The sequence below is a fragment of the Euwallacea similis genome, chromosome 2, assembly GCF_039881205.1.
Source record: "Euwallacea similis isolate ESF13 chromosome 2, ESF131.1, whole genome shotgun sequence".
NCBI classification, from domain to species: domain Eukaryota; kingdom Metazoa; phylum Arthropoda; class Insecta; order Coleoptera; family Curculionidae; genus Euwallacea; species Euwallacea similis.
Window position 1 is genome coordinate 7,778,519 of NC_089610.1, and position 25,698 is coordinate 7,804,216.

At 35.7% G+C, this 25,698-nt stretch overlaps 1 protein-coding gene across 3 annotated transcripts in view; it reads right to left on the reverse strand.

Annotated features, from left to right (window-relative positions):
• The window catches only part of dsb (debris buster), an 87,295-nt gene that overhangs the window by 54,319 nt on the left and 7,278 nt on the right, over positions 1–25,698 (reverse strand). For all 3 annotated transcript variants that reach the window (XM_066405999.1, XM_066405998.1, XM_066406000.1), the window contains exons 2-6: positions 15,106–15,250; positions 10,879–10,970; positions 10,609–10,769; positions 305–443; positions 52–255 (exon numbers count right to left, since the gene is read on the reverse strand). In XM_066405999.1, the coding sequence (XP_066262096.1) occupies positions 52–255; positions 305–443; positions 10,609–10,769; positions 10,879–10,970; positions 15,106–15,226 (717 nt within the window). In that variant the 5' untranslated portion in view covers positions 15,227–15,250. The remainder of the gene's footprint in view (positions 1–51; positions 256–304; positions 444–10,608; positions 10,770–10,878; positions 10,971–15,105; positions 15,251–25,698) is intronic.

Sequence of the window (25,698 nt, forward strand, 5' to 3'; positions counted from 1 at the left end):
CTAAAAAGTTAAACTTACTAACTAAACTAAATTTGCGATTTTAGTACTAACGGTTATGAATAATCCCATTTTCTGCTGCGGTTTTTTCCTCTTTGGGTAAAATTGATGAGCAAGAGAGACTAGATTGTCGTCGTATCCGAAAACTAATTCGTCTACGGTCACACTAACGAAAGGTTTAAACGAGCCTATCCTCAACATTACAGATATCGCTCGTTGGACGAACCATCCGAGGTTGTTGGATTGAGTTGACAGTGTCTGGAATATTTAGAAGTATTATAGATTTAAGTCATCAATTAATACTTACCAGTAAAGGGATGTTTGGGACTGTCAGTTTGTGATGCTTAGCTACACTTAATTCAGGTACAAATTTCAGTATTTTTTTATGCTGGTAGGACACAGTCCCGTTGTCGTGGAATTTTATATTCACTTTTTCCATTTCTTCTCTAGAATACGGGAAAAAGTCGTGTAAGAAATTATCATTTTCGTTATAAAAAACGTTTTTTGAAGGGTTTGGTTTTTAACTTTCAGTCCTTCAAAGGGACCTGATTCGAAAGTATTTAAATGTTAAGAAAACGACAAACCGGACAAACTGTGAATGCATAACTTTACTGTGAACAATTGGATAGAGTAAATCAATCTTTAATAGAAACGTGTTGTTCTGTAACCGGATAATGCTAAACCGCACTGCGCCACCATACTCGCCCGACATTGCTCCATCGGATTTCCATTTATTCCGATCACTACAACGCTCCCTAATTCCCTCTTTAAATATTTCACTCAAAAATTGATTGATTCTTACCGATCGAGCATTCATAATTTGCACAGTAGAAGGTAAAATTTCATTGACAACGAATGTTATTGGATCATTAATTAAAAATCGAAAAATTGTGTAAAATCATTTGTTGGAATTTAATGTAAAAAATCCACATTACTTTCCGGCCCTCCTTATATTTTATGATTCATAAGGCATCCAGAATTTTGAAGTTTCGGGTTATTTAAATTCATATAAATTAATTATTCTTTTATCCATACTCACTTTCACTGAAGGCCAAATTAAACTGAAAGTTAGAAGATTTTAAATTCTTAGGCCATGTTTCGATAATCCTTATTAATTATCGCCTAGTTCATTCCGATTCATAATTTAAGCCAAATTTAACCTTCAGTGAATTAATTAAAGTCAGTAGCATAACTAACCTAGTCTGCTTTCCTATATTTTAATTAGCGGAACGGATGCTTCTTTATCATAGCGAAATACCAGTAATTAAGGAAATACTAATGGTTCTGACCCATTAGTTTTAATTTAGTGCAGTTGTGATCGAATGTTTTATCGACTTTATTTTATTTTATTTACCACACATTTATTTTCCTTCTGCGAGCCTCCGTTTCGCGTCGTTAAGTCAACTGTAACAACGTGCTGGAAACGTCAGTTTCTGCACTCGTTACGTAAACAACTGTTATTTTTGTTGATTTCAGTGCTTTTTTTTGTTATAAAGAGGAGAAAAAAACCTTCAAAAGGTACCCAGTCTGATGGTCTGGCAACCGGGTTATATGGGATTCGTCCCTGGAAGGGACGCCTACCCACTCAAAAAACCTCCTCTCTGCCATCAATCCACCCAGAACCATCGATCAGATATTACTTCGGGTGGAGGCAGGAATTTTCCTTAAGATTTCAGTGTCTACGTGATACCGGGCGATTCAAGAAGGTGGCTCTCCCTTATATCCTTTTTGTTTTTACCCTTAGAAAGTTGAAATTTAGAGGGAAGTTATATGAGAATAGAGCCGATTGATTGACATTAATGACGTTTATCTAGCACTTCCGGTTTAACCAGAAATGACCCCAACTTTCGATTTTTAAATGTAATGCCCTATAATTTTTTTCTTTTTTTGGGATTTAGAGGTAATTTTTAGTTTAAGAATATGCGATTAAAAAAAAATTGTGGTTTTTTCACGTCAAGCTACGCCCCTGAGGTTCTTTTATAAGCAATTTAAATAATTAATTTTTAATATAATGGGAAAAATTGTTTTTCGATATTAAGAAAAAGTACTCAATAAAATGACAAATTAATATTTTTCCTCATAATTCTGACCTAAATTGTGCCTAATGCGCACACCGCGTGTGACGTAGTGGCATAGCTGGACGTGGAAAAACCACAAAAAAAAATATATTTTTTTAAATGGCACGTTTTTAAACCAAAAGTGACCTATGGATTCAAAAAAAGAAAAAATTTGTAGGGCGCCACATTTAAAAATAGAAAATTGAAGTCATTTCCGGGTAAACCGGAAGTGCTAGACAAACGTCATTAATGCCAATCAATCGGCTCCATTCTCATATCGCTTCTCTCTAAATTTCGACTATCCAAGTGTAAAAACAAAAAGGTTATAAGTGCGAGCCACTTTCTTCAATCATCCGGTACACTAGGAAGTGTACTGTATCAAAAACCCTGGCTTCCCTCATCAAACAAACCACATGTTATTTTTTTGGTTGAAATTCCTTAAGGTGACTTCACCATAAATCTATTTTGTATTTACTGACTATACTCCTGAAACCTTGTCGAGCAGGAAAAGATTTCCACTCTTAACTTACTCAAGTCAATGGTTGACTTCCATCACGCGGTAATTGTTTGTGACATTATTTACGCATCTTGTGGTTTCGAAATGTGTTAATTTTGTGGGCCCAAAACGAGCAATAACGATTGCATATTTCATAATTTTTTTTTAAATACCAAAATCTCTTTAGATCGAAATCAAGAAGTAGCGAAGGACTTCACGGTTACCAAAACATTAGAAGATACTATTTATTACTAGACCGTTCAATTACCACATGCATTGAAATTAACAATGACCATTGCTAAATACAAGGCAAACTATAATTGTAGTTGTGTAAATATGATAAAGCGGTATTTTATAAAGTATGTCAGTTGCTGCTAATGTATAGATAATTGGTTCCACAAAAAAGGTGTTCGTATTTTACAGTTCATAATCATTTTCCACCTTAATTTCATCTGACATTTTCGTTAGGTTTTCCTTTCGATTCGTCAAAGTTTTCTCTCAAACAGAAAATTCTGTTCTTACTTGATTTTTCGCTTTTGTTCCCACGCTAAGTTAATGACCTAATGCCCTATGATTCTATGCCAATGTTAAGGTTAAACACTTGCTATACGACTAACAGTACTTGACTTTCCCTTCTTAACCACGAAAGCTGTATTGACTGTGTAAGCTTTTATTAGTTTTCATTGAATACTAATGAGTTGTCTAGATTCAAGTAGGACGGGAACAATAACGTATAGCATAAGCAATTTGCACGTTAGTAGGATCATGTACTCAACGCAAATATTACTTAACCCGTGTTCTTGAAGAGGAAAAGAGCTTTCCGGTATTTTCTGACGAGTATTTCTACTAGCGTTTAAGTAGTGTTCAGTTTCCTCTTATGATCTCTATCCGTAGACACGCTGTATACAGTTTAACGGAACCGACACTTAAGAGATGCGTAGAGGATCTTAAAACATGATGACTTGTTGATTTCTTTTTACCATTGATAATTGTGGAGATATTGACCTCCGAAGTTGGCTTGTAAAAACGGCATATTTCAGTAACTACGCGACCAAATTTTTAAATATGCGTTATTCTTATCAACATCTTTAATTCGTATAAATATGGAGTCGATAGATGCTCAATAAGGGTTAAATCGGGGGTAAGGTAAAGTCTAAAAGAGTTGCGATTCTTTTATCTGTAAAGTAATTAACTATTGGTTTTATTGGCGGATTTTAATGAAACACGGTCGAAGAGTAAATAAAAATTATGTAATAAAGGAATAAGAAGAAATTAAAAAAAGAGTAAAATAGAAACGCAGCGACCGAAATCTCCGAAGGCAGGAAGGTGACTAACTTTCTAATTGATGATTATCATCATACGAAAAAACATGAATTAATCGTTTACATTATGGCCGCTGGGTACATCGTTTGCCGTTTTCATAAATAATCCAAAAAGGAAAAAATGATGAACGGCTATTGAAATAGCATTTGGAATATTATTTATTTCAACATTAACCAATGGATAACACCATTCAATAGCAAATTTAATTCTAAAACTTTTATTCCCCTTCAAAATTTGTCGAAAATCTTATCATTTTTGATAAATCGCAGTTTTGTGGGATAGAACCAAACCAAAGGGTGGAGCAGGATAAGCATTGCGAATCGGCCTATAAAAAGGATTTCAGATTTTTTGTGTAAAAGAGATGTATTCGGTTATAACAACAACATTTTCTTTGACTTTGGGTAGATTTTTCAAAGTGGCTTTGAGTTATGTCAAAAAGATCTCCTAAATACCTTTATTACTTTAAACTCAAATATCTCAGGAACTAAAAGAGATACAAAAATGAATCAAAAACGAGTTTGTAACTGAGGCTCTGAAGAATATTCATATATTTTTTTTATAATTTTTAGAGAGTCGCAATATTTTTAAAAACTTAACGAAAACTTTTAAGTGCATTTTTTTCATTTCGGTTTTTGAAAGACAATCACAAATTTAATATATATTATAATATGGTCTAAATCCTATTTCCTGTAAAAATTTCAAATTAAAAAAATTGTCGCAACACATGCAAATAAATAAAAAACGAAAAGCGCGTCACTAATTAAGGAGGACCAAAAGGATTCAATTAGATTACTAGTCAAAAAAGATGCGGTTTTGAACTGGTAAACTATTTGTAATTTGCCAAGCACTGAAATATGCCGTTTTTTAGAAATTTACAAGCCAACTTCGGAGGTCAACATCTCTTCATGGCCGTGGAAAAAAAATATTCAACAAATGGTCATATTTTGAGGCCCCCCACTCACATCTGCTTTGCGGCGGTTCTATTACGGATCTCCTTGTATAATTCTGTCTAGTAAATCTAGAAATAATGCGCATATTAAATGTCATCAAAAAGTCCAAAGAACTGATGTGTGCCATAAAAATATGGAAAACGTGGAAGCTTAACACTCAGAACAACGTTATGAGTACAGGACGCCTCAAAATTGATGGTTTGACGGTACGCCTCAGTCATCGTTGAAATTAGAGACATACGGTTTGCTCAATGCTGTGCTCAATTTTTATAAAACGAGAATCGTCAAATCTATTTATTTTCAAGACAGACACCATGAAGACAAACGCATTCAAGCATGCTGACACAGGAAAAGTACTTAAGAGGACCACATTCAGGCTCTCTTAAAATGAAATTAAAGACGATATGTTATACATAATATTATGTGCGGCTCTAAATTATCCCAGTGAACTTTTTAATAACAAATCATTATTTTTTTACAATTTAAAAGCAGGATTAAATAGAACAAAAAATACTGTCTTTTGACGTCTGTTTTTTTGAATGTTACTTGCATTCATACATTGCCGGTAGTGCAAAATGGTCTATTTTTAAAAATTGAAACATAGGTCAAGTTACACCTCAAATTAAAGGTTTTTTAAAACTACATCCAATGGTGTATTTCGTTCCAAAATTTATCTATTAGTTTTTGAGAAAAAAAAATGGTATAAATTGGTAAAAAATGCAATGCAAATTGAATTAAACAGTGCGTAAACAATGAAGAAATTTGATTGCTGATAGCAAATTGGTTTGTTTTCAATTTTATGCTCACACGTGCGGTATGTTGCATATTTATTAATGTTATACAGGGTGGCTCACCGAATACTTACCACCGAAGTTTTTTGCCTTATGATGTAGAAAGCAAAAAAACGCTTGGATCTGTAAACTTTAATCTCAAGAGGGTCATATCTCTTTGGTATAATTATTTTCCTAGGTTTCACCTCTAAGCCAGGGTGACTTTTACCCTAAAAATTTTAAATTGGAAGGGGTATCATGTTGTACATCAGTTTAAAAAACATTAAATTACCCTTTCAATGCCGCGTTATTTTTTAATTTTGGATAATCAGTTCTTGAGAAATTAAGGTTTAAAAGCAAACTGATACAGAATGTTTTCAGTAAATAAGTCAAAAAATGCAAATCAAACCATTATTCCTACCTAAACATTAATAATTTTAACAAGCTAACGCTTGATTAACTTCTGTAAACACTATCGTTTCGTTTTAAAATGGTTTACGCTATTCCAGAAAAAGTGGAAATGATTTCGCTCTTTTTTCGAAACGATGATTATGCCAAAGAGGCTACAAATTTACTTAATGTGTCCCACACTTTCGGGCGCAGTCTGGTCACCAAATTTCGAGAAACTAGATGTGTTGAAAACAAACAAAAAGTTGTTCAAAATCTCATAAGAAGGGAAGCAGTTGAAATAGCTCTTTTGGTATACATCAGAATGGAACCTAGTTTAAGTACAAGGTTATCGGATGCATCAGATATTCGATGAACAATTATCTAGAGGGTATTAAAGTCACATCTGTCACTCTTATAAGATTAAGTTAGTTCAAGAACTAAAAGAAGATGATAACGATCAACGTTTTGTGAGATCATTAGACAGCGAATTATTAACAACCAAGAATGTCTTCATAAAATTTGTTTTTCTGATAAGTGTTTTTTCTTCCTAAATGATGAAATTGACCGCCATAACTGTCGTTGTTTGTCATCTATCAATCCAAGGTTTTTTCATAAAGTTCACATTCATTATTTAGAAGAACTAAATGTTTATCTACGAATTTTTCGGGATCATATCGTTGGCCCATTCTTTTTACTTACAAATTTGAACGAAGAACTCTATTTGGATTTATTAGAAAATGCCATTGACCAAACATTAACACAAATAATTCAGCGAAATAATCGCCACCGTGCCGAAAACGTCATTTTTCGACAAGATGAGAATCCTCCGCATCACGCGGGCTCTGTTAGGCAGTTTTTAGATCAAGTATTTCCGCAACGATGGATTGGGAGAAGAAAACCTACTGAACGGCCTGCACGTTCCCCAGATTTGTCTCCACTGGACTTTTTATGGGACCATCTAAAGAAAAAAAAAATGCCGTAATCGGAATCAGTTCAAGATTTGCGGCAACATATTCTACATCAATGTAATCTTATAACTTCAAAAATGCTCCATAAAGTCAGAGAATACTTTGAGCAATTTCTTTATTACTATATGGAGGGCGCCGGTGGACATTTGTGTGGAGGCAGTAATTGGTAAGTGAAATCGATAATATCGCTTTTAAACCTTAATTTCTCAAGAACTGATGATTCAAAATAAAAAAATAAGGTGGCATTGAAAAGGTAATTGAATGTCCTGTAAAATGATGTATAACACGATACCCTTTTTCGTTTAAGATTTTTAGGGTGAACTTCACCCTCGCGTGAAGATTAAACTTGGGAAAGTAATTATACGAAAGAAATATGACCCCCTTAGAATGAAAGTTGACGGGTCCGAGCGTTTTCGTGTTTTCATCATTATGAGACAGAAAAATTCGGTGGAAAATTTTCGGCGGACCGCCCTGTATATTCATATTAAAACAGTTTATGAACAAAAGTAGCCAAAAAATCAGGTACGACAATAAAAAAACAATAATACGCATGTACGTACGTACAAAAGCACCGAAAATGAAACTCATTGCAGCCCTGTAAAACGATACGTCACCTGTAATTTAGACCAATCGGTGAATGGCCATGTGGTGGATGCCGCGTCATTCCCTTCATATACCACGTGGTCATTCGATCGCGCCTATGTTGAAAGTAAATCGATCATAGTAACGTAGATTTTTACACGAGCCTGACGGAAAACAATTGAACACCGTTTTTTGACATATGACGAACACAAATAATACTTTTTTATGGGACACCCTATATATTATTATTTGAATTGATAGGGCTTTCGTTTGAAGAGGCCGACGGTGTTCTGGAAGCAATTCATGCTCTTTGATGGGAACAAATATAACCTATGTTAACCTGATGGTGCCAAGACATTATGGAGAGAACCCCGGGAAAGGATGGGAAAACGGCATTTATGGCGAGGCATGGAGGTGGAAATGCCATGGCCTGGGGGTGTGGCAATGTAAAGTTTATCGAAGGAAATTGGCTAAATTGATTTATGATGATATCCTAACTGCAGATTTAAGAGCTATGTAGTGGTGAGAAACTCGGGTTGGGAAATCAATTTTACTTTCAACGGGATAACGACCCTAAGCGCTCATCAAAGCTAATTGAAAAACGATTGTTATACCACACACCGTATGTATCGAAACTTCCCCACAATCCCCTAATCTGAAGTCCATGAAGCGCTTATGGGGACATCGGAAGAGACAGGACTTAGAAGGCGGAACGCAAACAGCCACTTCGAGACGTTGTTGTAGAAGAATGGGCTCGAATACCAGGACCTATAACGGATAATTTAGTGGAGTCAATACTTAGGCTCTTGCAAGCCCACTATCGATGCAAAAGGCTGTACAACTAGTTATGAACACTTTTTGACCTACTATGCGTTCCTTGCAGTTAAAACATCTGTTCTTAACGCATAAGTCTCGCCCATTGTTTCCTTGCGAACCTATCTGAAACTGGTTTTAAAAATTTCCGATTTCGACATAATAATCCGTCATTTGAACATTCCGACCGAAAATTATTCGTCCGCAACGTGTCCAGCATAAGAAAACCGCCTTACAATGGTTCCGCGGGTACCAACAACCATAATTACTAAGGCGTTATCTACTGTCGCGTGCTAAGTGAACGTACTTTGCATTACAAACGTATGGTATCTTAATTTATGGCTGATTACGATGCGATGCCATACCTTAAAGTGTCGAACTATTCATGTATTGAATAGTTACGCAATGCAGTAGTTTAAATTATTGCAAATGCAGTGGAGGAATTTAGCGAGAATGGAAAAAGTGTTTGTAATCTGTAACGTACTTGCTCATGGAAATTTCCTTGTATAATACTGGGTGTCCCACCGGGAACCGCCATTAGGCGTTTTGGGGGAAACCGCGAATAGCAAAGTTACGAAAGTTTAGCGGTACGTTAAAAGCCATGGGGCGACCTCATCCAAAATATTTTCAACGACGTCACACTTCCGGTTGTACCGGAAGTCGCTGCTTGCTGATTTAAAATGGAATACCCTGTATATTATTGCATTTTTGGACTTTACGTTCAATTTTAATACAAGTTTATTAATACGTCAGCTTTTTTTGAATTGATCATTTTCAAGATATAAGCAATTGAACGTTGAAAGTAAGAGATGCAGAATTGCAAGTTGTAAACAAACGGAAGGGTATTTTGTGGCTCCAACGGACTTCTTAAATCTACTTGAATAAAAATTGACTCAAAATGATAAATGCAAAAGTGAGATTCATCGTGGAGAGTACTTTCAACAATTCAACTGAGAAAAAAAGGAAAAAAGATACTGCTGGAACTTCTAAATGGTTCCAATTTATTACTTCCCAGGACTAAACAGATCATAATACTCTCAGTTGTGATAAAAGTCAGATTCACCTAAACCGTTTATTATTAGAAATACAATCTATATCACTCAGCCAAACTACCTGCTATTGCTCTTTACTGAAATAAGCAGCTCATGTTTTAAGTCGTTTTTAGTATCGCCCATGCGGGCCAATTATGTCACTAATAATTTTCCCTCTTCCGATTTGTTAGAACTTTAAATATTGCGCATGCTCGCCGCGCCTGTTCGTCGGCAGATAAATATTTTTCTTTTTTAAAACTAATGCCGTTAGCCTTTAGTTAGCCAAATTACTCCGAACTAAAACTGGTAAAAATTGAGGTCAAAAAGCCGAATTCTCTCATATAAACAAGCACATTACTTAATATAATTAAAATTAGAATGACGACATTTTCTTAATTAACACTTCATGTATGACAAGATGTTCATAGTGTCATGATATGTTATTTTAACTTCTAATACCTATAAACTTAATGCGTTACCCAGGTATTGTAACTTGGCAAGCGAACTAAAATAGCGTGATAATGAAGCTCAATCATAGTTGTTTCGTTTTAAATTAGAGTTGAGAACATAAACGGGTCCTATTTTGAATAATTACTATCAACTTCAATAATTAATTTTCTATTTTCTACACAGTCTATTCTCGACCTCAAGCTTCACACTTTCTGTTCAGGTAGCGACCATTTTGAAAAGTTTAGGTATAGAACATTATACATGAAAAATGTTCACAATGTTCCGCAGAATCGACACTTGCTATAAGTTACAGGGTGTTCCATTTAAATAAGCGAGTTGACGTTCGTTTCCGGTATAACCGGAAATGGTATTTTCACGAAAATATTTTTAATCAATAGATCACCTCCACTTTAGTATGAGACCCAAATCTCAACTTCTTCCTAGTCATAGTTTTTAAGATGCGGATAAGGGCGCATATCGATGGGACAACCTATATAGCACTACGTTGCCTGAGGAAGAATTGGTCTCGCTCATCCTGCATTTGGGTTCCCGTTTTCGCTTTTTTTGGACCAGACTGCTGGGTGGTACTGCCGCGATCTCGCACTTAAAATCGTGTCAACTTGCTAATAATTATTGTAATTGTTTATGATAGTAACCCAAGGACGCTTATGTCGAGTTGTTAAATCGTTCCTCGAAGTGCACGTATACGTGGACAGCAATTTATTATTTTATTGCTATTCGCGAAAATTTAAAAATAGCTCTTTTAATTGGTGGTACTCACCTATAGACGAAGGGACCCACTTCATGCAGCTTTGGTCTCTCCCCCAATCTGAGAAAGCCGTCAGGATTGGTTACGTTAAATACATACACTTTGGTTAGTCTTATAACTCCCGGCTTCTGCCAGTAATGGAAACTAAGAGATCCTTCTCTAAGGCGGATATTCTGGAACGAATTAAAACAGAACCGCTTCAAAAAACCATTAACAAAATATTTTTGTCACCTGAACAAGGGTCAATTCAATCAATTTAACACGTTTAACAATATTGCCTACCTTTAAAATTATGTAATCCAACCAAGGTATCGACGATAAAATGATGCCCATTGCCAAAGTAAAGATGCCTATTATGATAACTGAAAGATGTCCTGAAAGAGAAAGTGCATGCTGAGAATGGGTAAATATTTAAATTGAATTTCCTAAGATTAATTGTGCAACGGAATATTTTTCAGGACCGGTGGTAGGACCCAATCTGTGGTACTACCGGAGAAATGAAATCTTGCAGTACCAACACAAATTAATACTTCCATGTTTTACATCACTGATTATGTCATCTGATATTTATTTTTTTTTTTTTTTGCTGAAAAGCGGAGATTAACACAAGAATTAGTAGTCACTTTCCATCAGGCACCTCCTTTGAACGTTGCTCTAAATGCTTGCAAGGAAATTAAGTTAAAATTTTAATATTTTAAATAGGAAAAATGTCTAATATTTCTCAATTCATCCTAATATTTTTTACTAAGATTTAAAGAAACCAAAACTTAAAAAAACCTTCGCAATCTCTGGTTTTTTTCCATCTAACCAACCAACTTGGATCTTCGATAGTTGACGAGATCCCCATATACATATCTAGAACTACCTTGAGACACAATATGTAAATATGTATACAGGCTGTCCCGGATGAATGCAGTTATTTGAGAAAAACCGATTTTTCGTGATTCCCTTTTTACCGTTTTCTGATTTTGTTTCAAAAGATATTTTTAAATACATTTGACATTTTCATTGCCACTTTTTCTTCTCTACAGGATGGTATTCTCGGATTTTCAATTCAACGTTTCGTTTGTTCGAAACCATCATCAATTCTGTTTTTTTAAATAGTCAACAAATTTTATTTTACGTTCAGTAAATTCTACTTTTTTTCCAAATCCAACGATGTAACACACTTATGATTTATTAAATAGTTTAGTCTAAAAATCTCGTTCTACTTTTTCCAACATAACGTAACTTTTATTCGACATCATGACTGGCTTGGAAAATAATTTGTTTTGATCTCTCATTTAGTAAACAAAAAAATAAGCGCAACAAATCGTTAAAATTATTTTTTATGTTCAAATATTCCACCCTCATTTTCCAAACATAAATAACACCGATTAACAATTTCTTCCATAACACTATTTAAAATCTCTGGAGTTATCTTTCTTACTGCAAGTCGAACTGCAACCTTGAATTCATCATTTTGAAGAGTCGTTAAGTAAATTTCATTTTTAAGGAATCCCTAAAAGAAAAAGTGCATTGGTGTAATATCGGGAGATCGCGGTGGCCAGTTTATGAGACCCTTAAAAGAAATTAAATTACTTTGAAAGTGGCCTCCTAAATATTCAATATTATGTCTAGAATTATGAAGAGGAATAGCATTTTATTGGAACCACATATTATCGATGAATGATCGTGAGATTTTTGGACTAAACCATTTAATAAATCATAAGTGTGATACATCGTTGGGTTCAGAAAAAAAAGTAGAATTTACTGAGTGTAAAATATAATTTGTTGACTAAAAAAAATCGTTTTTTTTTCAAATAACTTTGGAACCATTCGGAATTTTTCAGTAGTAGCAAATTCGTTAGTTTGTCATTAATAACTGTTAATTTATACGGCGAATGTTCCTAATATTATTCCGAGATATACCTTTCTCCGTTATCATCAATTTTTTTTTTGGCTCCAGCTCTTTACTTTGGGCACAAAATTTCAAAAACAAATTACAATGTTTCCCCATAAAAAGGAACAATAATTCGATATTTCAACCAGACGATTAAAGATGCTGCCGTTTTTAATAGACCCATTGAGGTTAAGCACAAACTTTCACTCTCTACTGGTTCGGTACCACCGAAACGTCCTTGAAAAGTATTCATGACGCATAACAACGCATAATTAGTGCATTTCGTGCTCACCTGCTGATACACAGCCGAGTTACGAAAAAACATAATTTTAGGGGTAGGAACAATAAACGATTGCTCAAACGAGGCGGTGGCAATAATGGTTCCGTAAAGAGGAATCTACCGCATAACACTCGTGTTTGGTTACAATACAGGAAACTGTTACAAAATGGGTATTTGAGCGTTTGTGTTCTTGGCAGTTATTTCGGTAAACTAACATAATAATTATTAGTTTGATGTAATGATCTCGGTTCTAAGGTGAATAAAAAAAAATTCGGTTTTGTAATAGTGACTGGTGTCCTGAATTCGAGTCAATGCCACTCTCTATAAGATCTCGTGCTGGAATTGTATCACTTAATTAGTACTTTATTGACAATTGTCAGGAATTAAATGTCAAGGAGAAATGTCAGGAATCAAATGCCAGGAAAAAATGTCAGTTGTGATGCCTTACTCGGGAGATCGTTCATCCCCGTGGACCTGCACTGACAAGTGACGCTGTCACGTTGGCGGGGAGTATGATGGATCTCCCGAGGCGCACGGACATGACTCTACATTAGATTGTAGATTTAACAGCTATGATAACTAGGGTGCAACTTAGGGGGTATCAACAATTAGGTAGTTGTGTGACAAAGGTTGCATATTCTTTAATTGAATCGGTTCCTTCTCTAGGTTAGAACATCGATCTCCTAGCGGGTTCCGTAGGGGCCTCAGGCTGGACGAACAAAACGCTTTTAGGCAAACATTTTGACTGCAGGCGTATGTGACGTCGATCTTTCAATGTACTCTTATAGGCTGTCACACACTGATCAGTCAGGCACTATAAGGCTCGTTTAGGCGCCTTTAGTCACAATCAAGCGTGTTCGACGTCGATCTCCCGGTTCTCGTTTTGCGTAAAAACATTTTCTTGCAAGCGAGCTTGTGCTACATCTATGTATGTACGAGGCAGAGTCAAATGAAACCCTTAAAAACGTTATTAAACTTAATTTACTGAAACAATGTCAAATACGAATATGTAATTTTTTAACATAGTCCCCGTTACGTTCAATACACCACCTCCATCGTTTGGAAAGTGCTTGAATACCCGAAGAAAAAATCTTTTGGTAAGGTGCACAGCCACTCATGCACCGCCTAAATCACTTCATCATTAATCTGATTTTTTTTCCACCTAAAGCCTCTTTAAGGGGACCAAAGGATGATAATCACTTGGACCGAGATCAGGCGAATATGGAGGATGTGGAAAACATTCAAACTTCAAATCTTGGATAACTGCCGTTATTGTATGGGCCGAATGTGGTCGCGCGTTATTGTGCTGCAGTAGGACTCCATTACTTAGGGATCCTCGTCTTTTTATTGATAGCAGGCTTGAGACGGTTCTTCAGAAGGCAAAACATTTTGACTGCAGATAAAACGTTTTGCCTAAAAGAGTTTTGCTCTTTCTGTGTGCGTTCCGCCTAACATGGTCACGAGATGTTAACGCCACGTGCACGCTGCACCACTACCGAAGTCGTGTGGGTGCACAAAAGAATAAAGACCTCGACAAAGTATACTCCTGTGCACCTCATATTGACGTATCATATCATCCATAAATTGACGAATAATTTATCATCGCGGAGATATTTCAGGGGGCGATAGTACTGTGCAAATTAATTAAAAAAAAGTTTAAGGGCCCGTGGTGAAAAACGCACCATTTTCGATATACGGGGTGACAAAGTTTCCTATTTTTCTCATATTTTGCGTTTTTCTCACGTATGCCTTGAGCTAAATTTCAGAAATTTCGTACACCAATTCTCTTTAAGTCCCTCTACAACAAAATGTCAAAATCATCGATGACCATATACAGGGTGTTATGCTTTTTTTGGTCACATACTATTTTGTGCCTTATACCTTTTTTTGGAACACCCTATATAAATTCTGATTCCAAATTTAAACTTTTTCAATTTTTCAGCTTTTTGCAGTATTTTTTTGCTGTATTTTCTCTCACCGCTTTCGTAGAAGTGCAAAATTATCTAGTGGCGCAAATTAAGAGAGTGCAGTCTACAAATTCCGGCCTGTAATTTAGGATGCCATGGCTGAGTTTCAGCCATTTTAATAATGTTGTTTTGATTTTAGGCGTTGAGCATTTTCAAAAATTCCACTTAAGATCTACGTAAGAACAATTCGAAGTATTGGGAAAAATATGAAACTTTGCCCCTCTGTATATCGACAATGATGCGTTCCTAACCATGGGTCTATTAGCATTCTTTTACTATTTGGCCGAGTACCGGCGCCGCCTGAACTATCGCCATGACGATGTGTTACACCCTGTATACAGTACGTTTCGTCATAACCCTGGATGATAACCTGGACTTACCATGATTAACAGGTTGAGAAATAAGCATCTGCAAGGCAATGCCATCCTTGCCGTTCGGCGTTGTCCTTCGTAGACCCAATGCATGTTGTGTTATCCTGAAGTACTGCTTATACAGTCCCATGATATTCGTTCCTCGTCAGGAACTCTGAAAGAAAAAACTGCATAACTTAGAAGATGCGGAAGTTAGGTACCAAAAATAAAGAGTTTTTCTGATTGGGCTAAAGTCTAGCTTTCGTCGTGCCTAATTCCTAAGAATTAGCTAATGAATAACTAAAAAAAAAACCTCACTGGTAATTTCGAAATAGCGAATAAAGCGCTGGTAAATACACGAATGCATGCCGGCATCATAAATCCTTTTACAATTATTCAATTCGAATAAGGTAAAAGTGTCCAGTAATAGTTTGCCTTTGCGGTTAAGCAACTTATAAGAAAGTGATATAAGGAATTGTTTAACGAGCCCAGGAGGTCACAATGAAATTTCTATTATTTTCAGAAATCACGAGTACAATCACATTGTGGTCGGACGACCGGTGGTCAGCGACAGGGAAATGGTCTTGCATCGAAGTCTCCCGCATTTCTCAAAATCGCTTCTTATCAGACGTCACAAAAGGTATTTTTTTAGAATTCATTATTTTTCATTGATGAGGTCTGCAGACGCACTCGCCCCACCAAAAAGTTTCCAGTATGTTAATGACGAGCCATTAACGTACATTCAGAACTCTAATTTAGCTATTATTCATCATTAGTTGGCTCGTAAAAATTGTTAAAAATACGTTTGGCACGAAATGTAAATTTTCGAAAAATGCCGGTTACCGCGGATTACTTAACGTGGGATTTTCCACAAGTTCACCAGAAAAAAGACGGATCCAAAGTAACCTGGAGCCAGCGATTCTTTTTAGTTTTGGAGTTATTAATGAAGGTATTTGTGTCTGGTAATTACTCGGGAAAATATAATTAGCCATAAATTATCGAGAAAATGCTATGTTCTTTAAATTTCCACGAAAAAACACTTACCAGTTAACATTATGATCGATGCTCTTGTCATGCTTTTAATTAATTCATTGATTTGTCGTTTTTGCGATAATTACTTCTCCATCACAAATTAGCTTCACATGTGAATACATAATAAAGCTATTACTAGACTCAGTAAATATTTCAACGAAATATAAAAATAACCTTGAACTACTGCTACAAATATTGCCAACTAAGCCAAAATAGGAGAACGCTCAAGTTCAAGAGTCTCCTCTCTACACGTCACCACATGTTATGATCGAATTAGAGCTAATATTTGTGTTTTTTTCCTAGGAATAAAAAGCAATATTGCGATTCTAGATTTGGGGTTTGACGCAGATAACATGCGTTATTAATTTTAATGAAATATGAGAAAGTGATGGTACTCCGCCGTATGGAAAATAACAATTGGGGACACTCACGGTCACTGCACAGTGACTTTTAGTGTCAATGTACAAATATTTGACACTCTCCTCCCCTGATATGTCAAACAGCCTTCATCGCTTCACTAGATGGCGCATCGAGAACTAAAGAACTAAATGGCATGTTAGTGGTAGAGATGACAACATTGACTTAGTTGTAAATAGCGAGTTTCTGAATAGATTTACGTGTGTTCTCTTGATAAAAATAATAGACGAAAATATCCGATTGTTGTCTCTAAATCTCAAAAATGTGATGGTGGTCCCCCTGAAAATCGCGGGTCTTTTGGTGTAATTGAAACCTTCTTGGCATATATTTACGCACGCAATGCCCATGAAAAGCCGCATAATAGATAATTAACACCGTCAGTTAAGCCTAATTTATCGCTAGATAATTTGCGTGAGATCGCGTGTCAAAAACAATGCATATATGCTGTACTTAGTGTCTTAACATCTTGAGAAGAACTAAATGATTCAATAAATTTTTTTGCATTCTGTAGGGATATTAAGAAGTCAGGTATTTCACACAGTTGCACAAAAAGTTTAATTTAGTTTGCATACAATTTAGGGGTCGATTTGATTTGAAAATAGGTCATTACAAGCACCCCGGTAATATGTATTATTCATTATTTTAATATGTATATACAGGGTGTCCCTGAAATGTCTGTATAACGGTTAACCAGAGATTCCAAAACCAAAAACAAAGAGTTCTAGGTAAACTTATTTATATCCAATGCTCTTGATTTGGAGCTACAAGACGCCAAAATTTTCAAATAAACATCGTTTTTTTCAATAATTTAAAATGTAATCTTTTAGAAAATCGCAATGAGTCACCATGTTGCCATTCAAAAAACGAAAGATAAATGTGAAAAACTGTTTTTCGGTATTTAAATTGCTTATAAAAGAAAAACTACTCAATAAAATGACAAATTAGTATTTTTCCCCATAATTCTGACCTAAAATTGTGCCTAACACGTATACTTCAATGGCGTAGCTCGACATGAAAAAAACCACAAAAAAAATTATATTTTTTAAATGACATATTTTTAGACTAAGAATGACCTCCAGATTCTAAAAAAGAAAAATTTTACAGGGCATCACGTTTAAAAATCGAAAGTTGGGGTCATTTCCGGTTAAACCGGAAATGCTAGATAAACGTCATTAATGCCAAGCAATCGGCTCTATTCTCACATAGGTCCAAATTCCAACTTTCTAAGTTTAAAAAGAAAAAAGTTGTAAGGACGAGCCACCTTCTCGAATCACCCAGTGCATAAATTTTTGAATTTTTAATTGATTTCTCACTTCTAGTGAACAATTATTAAAGTCAATTTAATTTTGTCCGACACTGTACATCGAAAATGTTTGTTGTTGTTTTGCATTTCTGAATCGATGACAAATAAACGATTCAGCAACGATTTAAGGCAGCTAAACTCCCTCGGCGGAAAAATACTCAACGACCTCACGGACAGCCCAGTAGTAGTGAGGAATTTTTCACGTTCACTTGCAAGAAGTGAGAGAGCCGTTGAGAGCCAAACGGAAAAGTGAAAAAAGTTCCCACGCTTATTATCGTTCTTACAATAAAAAAATATCCCAATGGCACTAATAAATAATTAGAAAATTGCATCAAATTGCTCTATTACGACGTGCGATTATTATGCTATCGCGGCATTATATTCTAATCATTGTCACGGCATTAGACCTCATCACGAATGATCCTTTAACTAGCCAGCAGCTTAGAATTGCCAAATGGATTCTTTTTAACACATCTCTATTTTATTATGGTTCATCGTCGTGTCTTTGTAACTGTTAATCTTTCATCGACCTTAAACAACTAGACGAATTTACCAAATGATTGACCGCCTAATTGACCGCAATTAACGCGTTCCTGACCTACAGGGTGTCGTGGGACAATAAACAAATTTTATTTAGATCAAACTGATAACAGAATTTTCTATCGAGTTTAAAGGCAGAGCAAACCTAAGCTGCTGATTGCTACTGTATATTAACTATTAAACTATTAAATTTATAACATTCAATGTCTCCTAAATATTAATGGTCATTACCTCATTTGTATGCTGTAATATATATATACACAAATTGGACGATATAAATTACTCCTGATTTCCGTATTTTGCCATTTTCAGGGCTATGACTTAGAAACGGTTGGAATGAGACCAAAGCGGATTTTACATTAACTTTTTCAAACTCATTATACACAGGATGCTAAAAAAGTTTTGTCGTGTGACTATAAATTAACATTTTTCAAGACATTTTCCATCACAACTAATACACCTCAACATACGCTGAAACCACTCTGCAAATATTTGCTCCCAATTTTCTGGAGGTATCTCGGAGCATGTTTCATTCCGGGCTGTTACCGTTTCATCTGCATTTGGAAAACGTTGACCTTTTGTTTTTTTTTGCACAGGGGAAAAGTGCGAAGTCACATATAGCAAGATCTGGGCTGTGAGGGGGACGTTCTAGTAGCTGCGACCCAGAGTTTCCAAAAATGTTATAGTTAGTTGAGCGCGGTGTGCCGGTGCACCGTCGTGATGGAGCAATCAGATGTCGAGGCGTGAATTTGGCCGATGAATAATTTGAGGCAGGCAATGTTCGGTACACTAATTATAAACTATAAAAAATTTTAAAAAATATATATATATCAAAATTTCAGTTTTTTTCAAAAATCTCGGCAACCTTTGAAAAATTTTTTAATTTTTCAGCGGTATATTTTTATCTTCCCTAAGATGCAACTTTGCCCCAATGTAGCCGACTTCATATCTCTTATCACAACCGAGATCCCCATGGTTAAGCTGCAGAAACGGACACCCTATATATGATACATACAGCGTGAAAGTTTTGGATGGAACAGTCCATATAACTAAGATGCCGAACATTTGCGGCCAAAATTCTCGGTTGCATCGATTTTTATTTTTTTTGCGGTTTTTTGCTGGTAAATTCATGTATACAGGGTAGTCCAAAAATCAGGTACGACCACCAACTTTGTTTTTACAAATAGAAACACCTATTTTTTTATTTAATTTTAGAATTCTACGCAAAATTCTAAGTGTGTTTCATGTACCATGACCTATAGCTAAACGCAACAGGTCTCGAGAAATTTACGATTGAACATATCAAAAACTAAAACTTCTGATTTCCTTTAAAATTTCTTTGGTCCTGAAAAAGACCAATTTAATACAAAATAGCACCTCCTCATTACCACGTTGATGTTAGGGCTTATTTAAATGACGGTTTTCCGAAACGCCGGATTGGGAGACGAGGGATAATTGAATGGCCGGCACGATCACCTGACCTCACGCCTTTAGATTACTTTCTATGGGGTTATCTCAAGAATAAGGTACAGTTTAACCAACTAGCAACTATCGGAAAGCCTTAAAAGAAAGAATCCGTAATGAAATAAGAACAATTACCCCGGCAATGCTTCAAAATGCCAAACAGGAGTTCATTCATTGTCTTACTTACTGCAAAGAGATAGGTGGGATCCAATTTGAGCATTTAATTTAATTGTTCCTTGTTGTTTTATTTTGTATTAAATCGGTCCTTTTCAGGACTAGAGAAATTTTGAAAGAAATCAAAAGTTTTATTTTTTGATATAATAAAAATCTATGTGTCCGAGGATTTTGGCTGTACATGTTCGGTATCTTAGTTATATGGACTATTCCATTCAAAATTTCCACATTGCATATGCATTTCTTTAAGGTACATTGATAAGGGTAGTTTGAACTTTATACAGTACTGAGACATTTGATCTCAGTTAATTACAATTTGAAGGTTTACATATTATATATCAGACAAAGAAGTTGTGTTTCTAAATAAATATACATTTTAATTACGTTGCCTTTAGGTTCCCATGAAAAAAAAATACAAGTAATGTAAGAGGAGAACTTGGAGGCTTTACAGAGTGTATGTTATCCAAAAATTCACAGAAACGCCAATAATAGCCAGCAAATTTCATACTAAGAATGTGGAATTACCGATAATTATTTGGGCAAAAAGAGTTAGAAATTTGCTTGAAAATGACAGGAAACCTGCATGATGAGGAGTAATTTAACATTGGTCATTTCACTTGTCTCATCAAGTATGGCAAATAATACCTAATTATAGTTGCACGATATGCACACGCACTTACGTAGATGTTGTAGAAAGGTGGTTAAAGCTGAACATTTTGATGTTCACGAATCAGTGAGGGCAAAAGTCAAATTTGGATGAGGTAAACGTAAAAAAAACCTTTTAACACGTTGACTGCGTAGCGACCTTGAACAGCGCAATTCAGTGGCTGATTAATTTCGTACGAAGTCGGTGCAAAACGCATATCCGCATCATCAACCTACTTCATGTACCGGGTGTTCCATTTTCGTAGTAATCATGGGATATCTTGGTTATTAGCTTAGACAGAGAGATATGTGGTTTTCTACAGGGCATTTGTGAAAATATTGTATTTTGGGACCCCCCTTATAGTTTGAATATGCGCCAAGTTATTGAAAATTTAAAATCGGTGTCGGATAGAGATTTTTATGTAGAGTCCAGTGGCGTACTCAGATTTTATTTATAATTCATAGTTTTCGAGATATGGTCCATATAGGTTTTTCAATTTTCGGCTGTTTTGAAAATTGCCCGTAACTTTTTTATTTCAAAGAATATTTCAATTCTGTAAACAAAATATTTAGGCGCTCTTTTAATTGCAAACCAGTGGCTTACTCAGATTTTTTCTATAGTTGTTTATCTCATTAGAAATGCACATATCTTTTTTAAATGGAAATCGTAGTTGAACTTAAAAAAATTTCCGTGCGTAGCCCTTTCCATTGCTATAAAATTGTGGATACCTATTTCCATAAATGGTCGAAATATCAGATGTTTTTCTTTTAATCGAAGGGGACTTTAGATTTGTATTGACTTTTTTACTAAATCATTTATTGTTATAATTTAACGCTATATATTTATTCCAACAAAGTAAATAACGATCTAAACTATTATTTATGGCTGAAATGAATGATGAAATGAACAAAAAAATAATAATTAAGTTATTTTAAAATTAAAGTATTTGACGAATTAGAAGTCTAATTAAAAACATAATGAACGAAGGTGTTAAACTAATCTGAACTAACCTGAACTTATTGAATGCATATTAAACATCTTTTATGCACAAAGTTACAGCTATTTATTTATTTAATTGGTCTAATAACTGAAAAAACTTGCCAAGTAACCTTCTGCAATTTCTCTCTTACCTCAACTCTCTACTTCCTACCTCAACTCTTACTTCTTTCCTTAACTGTAAGATTCTTTAATCTTTCCCAAAAAAAGAAATCGAGAGGAGTTAGATCACAGGATCCAGCAGGCCAATGTATAGGGTCCCTCGCTCCAACCCAATGTTCTCCAAATTTTTCATTTAAAAGACCGGTTGTAATCGGTAATGTAATAAGACGTATGATAACAAGTAATGGAAAATAGATCATCTACAACAAAGTTGTTCGTAAAAGATGTTGGATCAAACGCAATGAGCCATCCCAAAACACCCCAACAGCGGGTATTCATAAAAGAAAAGTAATATTATTCGTACGGTGGGATTACAAGGGTGCCGTGAACTGGATAAATTCAGCAACAAAATCAAGAAAAACCACCCAGGATTGCTAACCCTTATCCGACAAAAACTGCTACAACTTGAATGGGATGTTTTGCCACATCTTCCTTACTCCCCCCCAGACCTAGCACCATCAGATTATCGTCTGTTTTGATCACTGCAATATGCGCTTAATGGAAAAACCTTCGCTATTCGTGAAGATTTAGAAACGTACATAGGTCAGTTTTTGCCGAACAAAAAATTAATTTTTATAATCGCAGTATCATGAAGTTGCTCTGAAGACGGAGAAATGTTGCTGAACAATATGGGCAAAAGGGAATTTTGTGAAAAAATTGTCTTCAATTACATATTCAATACATTGTAAAATGCGAAATGGCTTCGTGGACAATTCATAAATGCGAATTCGTAAGGAAAAATCTATGAAGTTTTGAGAATTACTTAGAGGCCATGAGGGCCAAAGAATCTGGGCTCCTAAGGCGGCTAACAAGCCGGATTTCGAGATTTTCTATTAAAGACGTTTGCCCAAATTTTGAGGGTTCTCTTTAAGAACTGAGGAATTCTGTTTCTTATAGGACACCTGCAGATGTTTCCTATAGAAACCGGATTTTCATGGTAAATCAACATTTATCTAAAATTAATTCTGTTTTTCGCTAAAAATGTAATAAAACTAACATCAGCATTAGGAATGTTAAAATTAATATTAGCACAAAATGAAATATAGATATCACCAAGGTTATAAGCAATGATGGGTTATTTCGTCACTGGTCGTCAACAAACACATTTATACGTCAAGAACCATTGTGTGTTTCAATTCACTTATGTGACTAATCATTTTTCAAGACATTATACTGTATGAAAAGCCTTGAATTGAGAAGTTGCAGAATCCCATTTGTTTGAGAACAACATTCTAAGTAATTCTATCCGAACGGGTTCGAGACGATGTATTACTTCCCTGGATCTGGAAAAAAAGACCTCCTATACCGTACCCAGAATTGTAGAGGTGCTAGAGGATATGGAACCAAAACCAACTGGGAAGGAGACAGAAGTGATTATCTTGTGTGGTGCAAGGAAACTACTGAATACACGAGTAACGGTGGATGGTATAGTGGTAGAAAGCTAGGAGGCAGTAAAGTACCTCTGAGTGTACCTGGAAAGAATCTTAAAAATGACCAAATATGTGTGAAAAATCTGCATAAGAGCAAACTCTGTGATAAAGCATCTTATTAAGCTAGGACAGCCCAATCCAATTAACCTAAACCCAAGGGTAGCTACCAAGGGTTGCCCAATCTAGCAAGAGAAGACTGTTGTGCAGCGTCGCTATATCAATAGAACTCTACAGGGCTCCTGTATGGGAAGGGATTTCAATGCTACAGGAAAATGCTAGGAAAAATGAACAGAAGACCAGCCCTAATCATTTCAAGCATTTATCGAACGATACGGAAAACTTTAATACGTAGAAAGAAGGTTTTTTATTAGAAATTGATGGTGATTTCCTTCACCCCCTAGACAGGGGAAGAACCACCTCCAAAATTTTAAATGGCAAGGGAGGTCGAGTGATACATCAAAGTAAAGGTCTTTCGAAGGGATTTATAATCATACCAAAATGTCTTATTTTAAAGCAACCATTAATGAGTCAATCGTTTATTTCTGAATGAACACTGCTACGATACATAAAGTGCAAAAATATCTAAATCAATTGTGCAAAATGCTGTCCGTTAACTTCCTAGCAGTGAAACAAGTTTGCTTCGCAACGCTGTCGCACGTTCTGAAGTATTTCCGGGCTTATTTGGCGGCATTCATTGACAATGCGTTCTTGCAATGCTTCGAAGATACTTGGATGAGTGGCATAAAATTTGAACTTAAGATGATACTATAAAAAGAAATCTAACGGGTTCAAATCTGGGGACCTTGCAGGCCATTCAATTGCACCCCTTCTACCGATTCAATGACCTGAGAAATTTTCATTCAAAAATTGCCGAACCACTAATGGCATCATCTTCTTGAAATGTTTAAAAGATTGTCTGCATAATTCCGATTATTTTCCACAAGATTTACTGACAGGGGATAAGCGAACTAACTGTAGGCACGTCTCGCCAGTCAGTTTTGCGGAAGTAAAATATGGCTGATAATGAAATCCCCAAAAACACTGCTCAAAACTCGTTAATGGATATTTCAAAGTAAGAAATTTTGGTATGATCATAAATCCCTTCGAAAGGCCTTTAGTTTGATGTATCTCCTCGACCCCCCTTGCCGTTTAAAATTTTAGGGGTGCCTCTTCCCCTGGCTAGGGGGCGAAGAAAATCATCGTCAATTTCTCATAAAGGACCTTCCCGCTCCGCACTAAAGTTGATGTATCCGGGGGATTTTGCCTAACTTCTTCATTAACCGAGAAAGTAGCTTTGTTTCGTTTTAGTTGACGCATCCTGTACATGATTTCCTTGAAAGATACGGGTCAATTAGGATCCGGTGCAGTAGCATAAAACCCGGTTTTTCCCCAAAAACGCCTGACGTATCAGCAGTAATGACGTTATAAGCTTTTTATGCAAATGCTACGTGATCAAAGTTCTCGAGGTTGTTGACAATATAATCTTAACCACAAGAGCAATTTTGGTTTATTTTTAAAACGAATTAATTTAGGTGACTATGTATACACAAAAGTAGTACATATCAACAAAGCGGACCGCAGACATGGTCGAACGATCAACCAGAATTACATAAGAGAAATGAAAATAAAATATCGCCTGTATAACATCGGCCGAGAAAGTATTACAAAATTGTTTCAGAACTGAGACCTACTTAAAAAATAAACATTTCTGTACTGGGTCACCGGGTACCTGTTTTAATACATAACACTTTCGGTTTTTATTTGTTTTTGCCATTTTCGTTATGGAGCTCGGGGAATTTGGTTTGCGACACAGTGCCACGTAACCATTGTAGTGTACGCACATATCTGCCTCACAGCTCGATATCGGTGACGTAAGGAAGACTAAAAGATCAACTGTTGGCTTAAAAGTGCGAGGACAACGAACCCAGAAATGACCTAGAATGTGACTCATAAAGCAGACATTCTAAAAATGAAAAAAATTCCCCTTTGAGCAAAACCAAATCGCTGTTTGCGTAGACGGTGAGCTTTTCCAGTTCGATTCAAAGCCGACCGCATTCGGGATAATTCAAGAGTAATTGAAACTGATGTCGATGAATTTAAATTACAGTTATTTGACCACTATTAGGCCGATAATGACCAAACCGTTAAAAATACATCAGAGAAAGTAATAGTAGTCCTTAAGCTTGAAATTTAACTGTCCGCCTCGACTAATCATATGTTGTAAATAACGAGGCGAATTAGGTATTGTTTGTTATTACCCATGTGGTTTCTAATCAGAAGAGAAATCTGGGATATTGCAGTCTTTAGGTAAATTAAATTTCAAGCGCGGTAATAAATCTTCAGCCAGAGAATGCAAAAAACCGACTGAATAGAAAATGGCACTCAAGGCTATGTATGCAGAGGCTCGGCCTAATGGTCCTTTGGAGATATAATTTAAGGTCGACGAATAATTTACGTCT